The 11,765-nt window shown below is 42.9% G+C and overlaps 1 protein-coding gene across 6 annotated transcripts in view; it reads left to right on the plus strand.

The window, feature by feature from the left end:
* The window catches only part of LDHC (lactate dehydrogenase C), a 41,427-nt gene extending 33,598 nt beyond the window's left edge, over positions 1-7,829 (plus strand). For 3 of the 6 annotated variants that reach the window (XM_030829643.1, XM_030829645.1, XM_030829646.1), the window contains 2 exons: positions 2,793-2,916; positions 7,546-7,753. In XM_030829643.1, coding sequence (XP_030685503.1) covers positions 2,793-2,916; positions 7,546-7,710 — 289 coding nt within the window. In that variant the 3' untranslated portion in view covers positions 7,711-7,753. Of the gene's footprint in view, positions 1-2,792; positions 2,917-7,545 lie in introns of all 6 variants that reach the window. The other 3 variants (XM_003254298.3, XM_030829644.1, XM_030829647.1) reach the window with 2 other exon arrangements.
* The last annotated feature ends 3,936 nt before the right edge of the window (positions 7,830-11,765 follow it).

Raw genomic sequence — 11,765 nt, forward strand, 5'->3', positions numbered from 1 at the left:
GAGCAGCCCATCTACCTCCCATAGGGCTGTCACAGTGTTGGTCTTTTATCTACCCAGTCACTAATAATTGTACCACAGAGAATGGTAGTTCTTTTTTTTCTTTTTTCTTTTTTTGAGACAGAGTCTGGCTCTGTCATCCAGGCTGGAGTGTAGTGGCATGATTTTGGCTTACTGCAACCTCTGACTCCCAGGCTCAAGCCATCCTTACACGTCAGCCTCCTGAGTAGCTAGGAATACAGCTGCATGCCACCATGCCTCACCACTTTTTGTATTTTTGGTAGGAATGGGGTTTCACCATGTTCCCCAGGCTGGTCTCAAACTCCTGAGCTAAAGCAATCTGCCCACCTCGGCCTCCCAAAGTGTTGGGATTACAGGTGTGAGCCACCGCGCTCGGGCAGTTCCTTTTTAATTTGAGACACTTGCTTTAAGGGAACAAGGATTAAGATCACATTTCCCATTGAAGTCCTGTGTGATTTGAATACCAAATATTCCAATGTGTTTCAGATCAGTACTTATCACTATTGGTTCTCTCAACTCTACAGTATCTAAAATTAAATTATTTGCCTCTTGATTATTTAGCAGAGGATCTATAATTATAAACAATCCTCAGGGTGCTGCTAATATTTATCTAAAAACTACTTAGCTCTTTTTACACAACAGCTTCTGATTTGCTGTTGTCTAACCACCAATTGCAGAGGAATGACATCATGATTTAATAGGATGTCCTTACTTCTTCCCAAGAGGGCATTTGGTTTACAATGTGTATCAGTTTTTGTCTTAAAGTACCAGCCTTGAAGCTATTTCTTCTATTTGCTCCCTTTACCGTTTCTTTTACACCAGCAATTTTATTTTCATCAGGATGGTTAATAACAACTAAAGGATTATGTTTTTAGCCATTCTCAACTTTCTTCTGTTTCTCAATCCATTTTGTTAATACCTGAGAGGATAAATCTGTCATCCAGATTCAGCTGGTGAGATTTGTCCCCAGTTATCTACTGTAGAGCTTTCTTTTCTTCAACTCATAGACAGTATGCTGTCAATCAGGTGCCAGGCAGACCCTCTTTCCCTTTCCTTTTACTTACCCCCGGAGTCTTGGCCATATAGAATTGAGGGTCTAAAAGTACTTTTGTCATCAAAAGTATTGCATGGCCTCTGATAGTGGCCCTGATTTTGGACTGATAGTCAAATCATAGGACACTACTGTAGGAACAGTCCAGGCCCAATCTCCCTGTGTTCAGGTGGTATATATATGTGCCTTATCTTTGGCAACCAAGTGTGTTATGTGCATTCTTGGGGCTTTAAAACGGGGTAGTTGTAAGACCTCCTGATATGAATGATATGCTGTATAGTCTGTGCTTCTTGTTCTATATCCTTTCTAAAAGTTAAATAAACTTAGTGCTAAATTAAACCCTCTTTGTCCAGTGAAGTTGACTGTCAATCCAAACCTGAGACCACTATTTGTAGCAATGCAAATATATAATAAATATTAATTGTAGGAAATAAGGAAATTCAGCCAGGCATAAAGAAGACTCACCCGTAAGCCTGTCTTGTGAAAATAATCACTATTAATAACTTGGTGGGTCGATGCAGCTCTAAAGTTTGTATAAAAATTTATATTTTTTACAAGCCAGAGATAAGAAAATGCATAATGTTTAGTATTGTGCTATTTTCCTTTGAAAATGTATCATGAATATTTTCCATATTCATTTATTATTGATTTAGTGATATATTCTTAGGAAAGATATATACACACAGCTTACAACTATATAAATTTACATTGGCAAGCTAGTAACAATTTTTTTTTTTTGAAATGGAGTCTCACTCTGTCACCCAGGCTGGAGTGCAATGGTGTAGTCTAGGCTCACTGCAACCTCTGCCCACCAGGTTCAAGTGATTCTCCTGCCTCAGCCTCCCGAGTAGCTGGGACTACAGGCACATGCCACCACACCTGGCTAATTTTTGTATTTTTAGTAGAGATGGGGTTTTGCTGTGTTGGCCAGTGTTGGCCAGGCTGGTCTCGAACTTGTGACCTCGTGATCCACCCATCTCGGCCTCCCAAAGTGCTGGGATTACAGATGTGAGCCACTGCCCCCAGCCACTAGTAACAATTTTAAATGGTCTAAGAGATTTACATGGTAACTTTCAAGGTGATTAGTTTCTATGTTGCATATTTAAGCAACAATACAAAAAATATTAAAAGCTAGTTTCATCTTGAGTGGCACATTTGTCCTAGTATTCTGCCTTTATGATTAAAAAAGTGGTAAATTAATTTTTACTTTAAGTAGGCTGGGCACGGTGGCTCACACCTATAATACCAGCACTCCAGGAAACCGAGGCGAGCAGATTGCTTGAGCTCAGAAGTTTGAAACCAGCCTGAGCATCATGGCGAAACCCTGTATCTACAAAGAACACAAAAATTAACCAGGCATGGTGGCTCATGCCTGTACTCCCAAGTAGCTACTTGGGAAGCTGAGGTGGGAGGATCGCATGAGCCCAGGAGGCAGAGGTTGGAGTGAGCCACGATCACACACAACTGCCCTCCAGCCTGGGCAAGGAAGAAAGACCCTGTCTCCAAAAAAAAAAAAAAATCGATAAAAAAGTAATAAAGTATGTAGTGAAGTTTTATTAGACCGGTATAGAAAGTTTTGTTGCCTGTTTATAAATTCTATAAGAAATCTATGAGAAAATTATAATACAATTGCATTGACATGTAGATTACTTCAAAATGGATGCTTGAAGAATATGTTTTCTCTGGGTTGACTTATTATGATTTTGATTTTCTACAACTGTAGTGCCTATGAAATTATCAAGCTGAAGGGGTATACCTCTTGGGCTATTGGACTGTCTGTGATGGATCTGGTAGGATCCATTTTGAAAAATCTTAGGAGAGTGCACCCAGTTTCCACCATGGTTAAGGTAGGCTTAAATTAAATCTTCATTTATCATTCTTTCCTTTAATATTTATTGAGTCACTACTATATGCCAGGCAGTGTACAAGATGTTGAGGATATAATAGTGAATAAAAAATACAAAGACCTTGACCTCAGGTCAGGTCAAAAAAATACAGATATCTTGACCTAAGGAAGGGAATCCTGAAAGAGAACCAGGTTTGAAGATCATGTTTACAGTTTTGGACACAGTTTTGAGCCCTGGCCTATAAACAGTGTGAAGCCAACTCAAACTAGCTTATGCAAAAAGAAAATATATTGGCTTATGTAACTGAAATGCCAAGGAAGCCTGATTCTGGTACTCAGACGATATTATGAGAGCTGTCTTTTCTCTCCATTCTCTTGGCTCATCTTTTTCCTTTATTGGCTTCCAACTCATGCAGACTTTTTCCATGGGGCAACAAAGATGGCTCCCAGTAGCTGCAGGCTTAGATCCTATAATACCTCTGGCTGAGAACCACTGGTGTAGACTGAGGAAATTAAGACAAGTGTAATAGCTATTTTTAGGAATTTGGTTGCGAAAGTAAGGAAAATCAGGGCAAGAAGTTTGTTTGTTTGTTACACAGATAAGATGCTTATAGTAAAGATCAACTACCAAGGGAGAGGATGAAGACAGAAGTGGTAAGCAGAGGGAGATGGAGTCCAGAGCATAGTTGTAGGCATTACCCCTAAAAGGAGGAGGGGCAGGAGTTAACAAAGAGAGAATGTGTACTGATGCATGTAGATTTGTATATTTGACATTGGAAGCATCTGATGACTTGTCTATTTTTTTTTTTTATTTTTTATTTTTTGAGACGGAGTCTCACTCTGCCACCCAGGCTCTGGAGTGCAGTTGTGCGATCTCGGCTCACTGCAAGCTCCACCTCCCAGGTTCACGCCATTCTCCTGCCTCAGCCTCCCGAGTAGCTGGGGCTATAGGTACCCACCACCACACCCGGCTAATGTTTTTTGTATTTTTAGTAGAGATGGGGTTTCACTGTGTTAGCCAGGATGGTCTCGATCTCCTGACCTCGTGATCCGCCTGCCTCAGCCTCCCAAATTGCTGGCATTACAGGCGTGAGCCACCACAGCCTGCCGATTTCTCTATTTTTAGTGAAAGGAGGTAGTAAAAGGAGTAGGATAATGGGAGTGGGAGCAGAAGGTTTCATAAGCGAAAAAAGTCTAGAAACTGGAAAGAAAGGGAATTTTGGTTGGATTATTCATATGCATATTGAAGTTAACAAGGATAATGGCAGAAATTGAGATAGACAGGGAAGACTGTGAGCCATGTGTCAGTCTGTGAATGAGATTGAATAACCAGGAGGTTAGTCATTACAAAGGGAAGAAGAGCTGAATTAGATGATCTTCAAAAAATAGGGAGAATATGTTTTGTTTTTATAAGAGCAGGGGATTAATGATTTGGAAGAACAGGGCAGGTGCAGTGGCTCATGCCTGTAATCCCAGCACTTTGGGAGGCTGAGGCAGGTGGGTCACTTGATGTCAGGAGTTTGAGACCAGCTGGTCAACATGGTGAAACCCCGCCTCTACTAAAAATACAAAAATTAGCTGAGTATGGTGGTGCACGCCTGTAGTCCCAGCTACTTGGGTGGCTGAGACAAGAGAATCGCTTGAACCCAGGAGGCACAAGCTGCAGTGAGCCAAGATCATGTCACTGCACTCCAGCCTGGGCAACAGAATGGGACTCTGGTCTCAAAAACAAACAAAAAAAAAAAACCAAAGATTTGGAAGAGGCAATGAAGAGTGCACAATGGATACCACACACCCCTTCTTTTCTGAGGCTGCAGAACCTATGGGAGAATAAGCAACTACCCCTCGAGGACTCTGGAGAGAGAGTCAGGGAAGTGTCAAATGAGTAATCAGTGAAGAAACTGAGTAATGTGGGAATTTAATAGCCTTTACCGAACAAGTCAATGGACATTATATTTTAATTTAATTTTAATATTTTGGGGAGGGATGAAGTCTCACTCTTGCCCAGGCTGGAGTGCAGTGGCGCAATCTCAGCTCACTGCAACCTCTGCCTCCTGGGTTCAAGTGATTCTCGTGCCTCAGCCTCCTAAGTAGCGGGGATTACAGGCACGCACCACCACACCTGGCTATTTTTTGTATTTTTAGTAGAGAAGGGGTTTTGCGCTGCTGCCAGGCTGGTCTTGAACTCGTGACCTGAAGCGATCCACCCACCTTGGCTTCCCAAAGCGCTGGAATTACAGGCATGAGCCAATGCGCCCTGCTGAGTTATATTTTATAGAGAACATTTAAACATTTGACATTACAAGCAGAGTCATTTGTATATTCTTATTTTTTCTTTCTTTCCCAGTTACTTCACTTTTACTACTTCACATTTTCACCAAATCAAGGTGTGCAGAGTTTATTTCACATTAATGTATTAATTATTAATTGGACTTTTTTTTTTGTCAAATAAATAGGGAATTCTCTTTAAACAATCTCTGTATTTCACAGCCGGTCCAAGAGCAAATGAGAACAAAATCTAATATATCCAGGGGAAATTATCACTAACCAGGCATAAAGCTTAAAGGGAAAAGGGTAGGCTGAGGAGGCTAGCAGCAGCTCACAGTTAGCACACAGGGCCAGGCTTGGTCCCAGGATTCAGGCAGGAGACCTTGTTCCCAGCCCACCCAGCAGTCCTCAGATGGCATGATGGGTGGAAATGAATTCTCGAATTCCAGTCTGAGGTGCCTCTTCTAGAGAGAAGAGAGATGACAGGAGGTAAAGGGAAACAAATTCTGGAAATAACCAGTAGGGAAGCAGAGGGACTTCTTCCTCTGCCACCATCAGAGGCCTTGCCTCTGGTTACACCCATGGAAGCTCATGTTAAAGCTTCAAATGTCACAGAGTTGGCAACAGAATGACCAAGGATCGGAGAGGGAGCTGGAGACCAACCTGGGCAACATAACAAGACTCCATCTCTATAAAAAATGAAAAGAAAAATAGCCAGGCATGGTGGTGTGTGCTACTTGGGAGGCTGAAGTGGGAGGATTGCTTAAGCCCAGGAGGTCCAGGCAACATTGAGCTATGACTGCACCACTGCACTCCAGCCTGGGTGACACAGCGAGACACTGTCTCCTAAAAAAAAAAAAAAAAAAAAAAAAGAGGATAGGGAAGCGAATTTCAGTATGACTGTGGCTGGAGCCTGGCTGAATAGAATGTGGATTGACAGTCTGAAAAGACAGTGGCTTTCCACAGCTAGGCAGATGCCAAAGTGGAAGGAATGTAAGTAGTTCCTGGCAGGGTGCCCTCAGGGATGACACTTGGCTGATCTGATGGTGCTTATGAGGTTGAGTGTGAAGTGGCTACCAAAATGAGGGAGCTGGACTATGGTAGAGGAGGTAACCAGAGAATCCCTCTGTGGGGAGAAGTTACTAGAGCAAAACAGGAACAAGGGGCACACCTTGTGCGCCTGAGGAGAGCCCCAGAGATGGTGAGAGGGAAGCATGGCTGAATAGCGCCCGTGGGCTCTGTAGCATGGAAAGCTGTGAGGCACTGCTCCAGAGTCAAGGAGCCTCCCCTCTTCCTTCAACGCCATTCCTGGTAACTGTTTATAATCAGTCCTGGAGAAGAACAAGGCCCTCCCTTCTCCCACAACCCCAGACTCAGCCCCAAGGAGAGAGGTAAAGAGTGATGAGTGGTAGGAGGCAGGGAAGTGTGAGGGGTCTACTGGGTGTCTTTTTTTTTTTTTTTTGACTGTGTGTCTTTTCACATTTTTTTAATTTTAATGTTTTGGGGGTATATTGAGTTTTCCTATCTTCCAAGACCAGGGAGGGTAGTATGGAGGTGGTGGAGGCTGGTACATATGCATGTAGATGTTGTGTGAGTTGCCTAGGTTGTAATAGGCTCTGGCAGCTGCTTCTTGGCCTTGGCTGCAGGAATGGAGGGAATTTTGGGGCTTCTGATGGGAGGTTCCAGGGGCCCAGGATAGGGCAGTGCCATGGGGCTGCACCTGTTTTATGGCCCTATCCATGATGGGAGGTCCTAGATAGAACTCAGGTGGAGGTGGTGGATAGGCGTACAAAAGGGCAGGAGTGCATTCCATTGCAACTGGTGATGGGAGGCACAGGCCCCACCGGGCATGTAAGAGTATCTGTAGGCTCCACTGGCAGCTTACCTCTGGAGGCTTAAAATGCCACCCGTAGCACCCATTGTCCAAACTCAATGATGCTCCCTGCTGTAAAGGTATGAAGCAGAGCCTTCCCAGTCACCTCCTGCTTCACTGTTGCCTTCATGTAGTTTGGACTACACACAAGTTACTTGATCCTCGTAGTCCTCCATTTGATAAAATGGCATCATGAAAGACTGCATGACATCCTTTCCCGTGGACCAAAAGATGATCTGGTGAGGGATAAGGTAAATTGTACCTTTCTTGGTCCTTCTAAAGGCCTCTGGCATCTTCTTCATGTCATTGAATGTAAGTTCCACATGCTTATAAGGATGCTCTTGCTTCTGCTGATCATCACTCTGCCACCCTCTGAGCGATTCTTGTTGAATGCTTTAGTCTCTCCTGTCTACTCTTATTTTGATGCCCTTTTGCATAGCTGCTTTTCCATATCAGGTTATTTGAACAGTATCTTATCTTGCCTTTCAGGGATTATATGGAATAAAAGAAGAACTCTTTCTCAGTATCCCTTGTGTCTTGGGGCGGAATGGTGTCTCAGATGTTGTGAAAATTAACTTGAATTCTGAGGAGGAGGCCCTTTTCAAGAAGAGTGCAGAAACACTTTGGAATATTCAAAAGGATCTAATATTTTAAATTAAAGCCTTCTAATGTTCCACTCTTTGGAGAACAGAAGATAGCAGGCTGTGTATTTTAAATTTTGAAAGTATTTTCATTTGATCTTTAAAAAATAAAAACAAATTGGAGACCTGTGACATAACTCTAGTCTGTCAAGATTAGAACGAGCAAATGGTAAAGAGATTTTCCTCTTTAAGGATACTTTATAGCTCTATTCTAATGATACCCAGTCTGTACAGGTTTAAGTTATACTTCTGAGGTATGTCACATATGTTAGAGTGCCTTCAGATGTAGTAGAATATGTATAATCACTATAATATAGAGCTTTGATTCTTTTCACAAACCAAGTCCTTTTTCTAGTATCACAATTTTATCTTGTGCTTTCGTCCATTAGAGTACCAGCATATTCACTTCATTACATTAGCATCATATGTTTATGTATAATCATTATAAATGTGGCCAGGCACTGCAGCCTGGGCGACAGAGTGAGGTTCTGTCTCAAAAAAAAATCATTATAAATGCTTATTTTTAAGACCATATATATCAAAAAGAAATAAAAAAAACTGAGTGCAGTGGCTCATGGCTGTAGTCCCAGGGCTTTGGGAGGGTGAGGCAGGAGGATCACATGAGTCCAGGAGTTTGAGACCAGCCTTGGCAACATAGCAACACCCCATCTCTACAAAAATAAAGAAATTAGATGTGGTGGCCTGCATCTGTAGTCCAGCTACTTGGGAGACTGAGACCAGTAGATAACTTGAGCCCAGGAGTTCAAGGCTATGATTGTGCCACTGCACTCCAGCCTGGGCCACAAAGGAAGACTCAGACTCAAAAGAAGAAGAAGAACACAGAAGAAAAGCAGAAACAAGAAGAAGAAGATACAGATGTAACTTTATGATGTAAAAAATTTAAATAAGATTGTATTCAACTCTGTAAGTATTATACCAGTCATATAAACTCAAATAGTTGATTTGGTGTCTCAATTGAAATATCACCTGGGGAGCTTATACCATCCTCAGTTATTTGTGCAGCAGACTATTACTATGCTTGCTATGGTCTAGTTATGAAATCAGTATGACATTATCTCTGCCCTCAAGTATCCACAGTGAGTATTTAGGGTACCTCAACGAATTGATTTTTGACTAATTTTTTTTTTCCCTTTTGAGACGGAGTCTCACTCTGTCACCTAGGCTAGAGTGCAGTGACATGATCTCTGCTCACTACAACCTCCACCTCCTGGGTTCAAGTGATTCTTCTGCCTCAGCCTCCCAAGTAGCTGGGATTACAGGCACCCGCCACCACGCCTGGCTAATTTTTGTATTTTTAGTAGAGACAGGGTTTCACCATGTTGGCCAGGCTGGTCTTGAACTCCTGACCTCAAGTGAGCTGCCCACCTCAGCCTCCTAAAGTACTGGGATTACAGGTGTGAGCAACTGCGCCCGGCTGATTGTTGACTAATGTTTGATAATATTAATAGCTCCCTGTTGGTGTCTAAAGGTGAAAATGCTTCTACTGATTTATATAGTATATACACACATATGAAGTATTTCCTTGATTCCACAAGAAATTTAAGGCAGCTATAGGAACTATACAATAAAACAAAAACTAAGAAATCAGTATCAAGGTAATTTACAATTTTTTTTCTTTTTTAGACAAGGTCTTGTTCTGTCACCCAGGCTGGAGCTGGAGTGCAGCGGGTAATTGTGGCTCGCTGCAGCCTCGAACTCCTGGGCTCATCAGATCCTCCCACCTCAGCCTCCTGAGTAGCTGAGACTACAGGCGCATGCCACCGCACCCTGCAGATTTTTGTATTTTTTGGAGACGGTTTCACCATGTTGCCCAGGCTGGTCTTCAACTCCTGGGCTCAAGCAGTCCTCCTGCCTCGGCCCCCCAAAGTGCTGGGATTATAGGCATGAGCCACCACTCCTGGTCAATTTACAAATTAAGACTAGAACTGGACCAATGGGAAAGATCAGAAGGTAGATATGCAGCCCCTGAGGACTCGCATGACTAGCGAAGGCTGACTCATTTGGTCAGAGAGTCATGGCTTACCCTCATAGTCTGTTATTCTTGCTCTCTTGATAGCTTTCATTCTGATCGTCTACTCCTGATCATGATTAGTGTCCCATTATTTTATTATTTCCCCTTTTTCTTCAGCATCTTCCCTTGAATGTATACAATTATTATCAGTTGAGTTAGGATGAGGGCAAGGGGAGTCTTCTGTGGGTTTTGGCTTTTTTAAAAGCTTGTTTGTACATCAAAACTTCATTTTAGGAAATTCTTGCAGAGATTAAAAAGCTGAAAAATTGATACAGTTTCTACAGGGAACATTCTAGTAAGTAAAACTGCTCTACATGTCCCCAAGTGGCTGAAAATTGGTTCTGGGTGGGGGGAGGGAGGAAAAGGTAAAACAAAAAACTTAGATATTACAAGCGTTTGGCTCTCCAAAGCTCAACCTTGCCTGACAAATATACATATATATGTGTATATATATATATATATTTTTTTTTTTTATTTTTTTTTTTTAAGAGATGGAGTCTTGCTCTGTCACCCAGGCTGCAGTGCGGCGGCGCAAGCTCCGCTCACTGCAACCTCCACCTCCCAGGTTCAAGCAATTCTCCTGCCTCAGCCTCCCTAGTAGCTGGGACTACAGGTGCCTGCTACCACGCCCGGCTAATTTTTGTTTGTTTGTTTGTTTGTTTGTTTGTTTTTGAGACGGAGTCTCGTTCTGTCGCCCAGGCTGGAGTGCAGTGGCGCGATCTCAGCTCACTGCAAGCTCCGCCTCCCGGGTTCGCGCCATTCTCCTGCCTCAGCCTCCCGAGAAGCTGACGCCCGGCTAATTTCTTTTATATTAGTAGAGACAGGGTTTCACCGTTTTGCCTAGGCTGGTCTCGATCTCCTAAGATCAGGCAATCCGCCCGCCTCGGCCTCCCAAAGTACTAGGGTTACAGCCGTGAGCCAACGCTCCCAGCCAACTCCTTAATATTTAATTTCATGACGGAGGGTGCAAAACAATTAGGGGGAACATATCTACAAAGACTCTTGAGGGAGTGATAATGAAAAAAGATTGAAACACTGCTCTACATTTTATAAAAATTTGTCAATATGTATCACTGTATTAGGGTTTTCTAGAGGGACAGAACTAATAGGATAGCTACATATATAAAGGGGAGTTTATTGAGGAGTATTGACTCACACGATCACAAGGTGAGGTCCCACAATAGGCCGTCTGCAAGCTGAGAAGCAAGGAAGCCAGTCGGAGTTCCAAAGCTGAAGAACTAGGAGTCCAATGTTTGAGGGCAGGAAGCATCCAGCACAGGAGAAAGATGAAGGCTGGAAGACTTAGCTAGTCTAGTCCCTCCACGTTCCCTGCCTGCTGTTATCCTAGACGTGCTGGCAGCTGACTAGATGGTGCTCACCTGGATAGAGGGTGGGTTTGCCTCTTCCAGCCCACTGACTCAAATGTTAATTTCCTGTGGCAACACCCTCACAGACACACCCAGGTTCAACACTTTGCATCCTTCAATCCAATCAAGTTGACACCCAATATTAACCATCAGAATTACGTATTATGATTCACAAATGAGAAAACAATTAGTTAAAATGTGGTGGGAGAAGTAGAAACCTTGGTTTATTCCAGACTGATTTTCAATTCTACATTTTTATTTTTATTTTTTATTTTTGAGACGGAGTCTCACTCTGTCAACCAGGCTGGAGTGCAGTGGCATGATCTCGGCTCACCAAAACGTCCACCTCCCTGGTTCAAACGATTCTCCTGCCCCAGACTCCCGAGTAGCTGGGATTACAGGTGCGTGCCACCACACCCGGCTAACTTTTAATAGAGATGGGGTTTCGCCATGTTTGCCAGGCTGGTCTCGAACTCCTGACCTCAGGTAATCCACCTGCCTTGGCCTCCCAAAGTGTGGATTCTACATTTAACCACTTAATAATGAATTGAGCTTTCCCTTCATCTTGTAAAAATGGTTATAAATTGGCACTGCACTCATCAAATTCTTCAGGTTTCATATCTTATTTCAAAATTCCTTTTGCATACAGTTTTGTTGTTGTTGTTCTGA

The sequence above is a fragment of the Nomascus leucogenys genome, chromosome 15 (genome assembly GCF_006542625.1).
Source record: "Nomascus leucogenys isolate Asia chromosome 15, Asia_NLE_v1, whole genome shotgun sequence".
Taxonomy (NCBI): Eukaryota; Metazoa; Chordata; class Mammalia; order Primates; family Hylobatidae; genus Nomascus; species Nomascus leucogenys.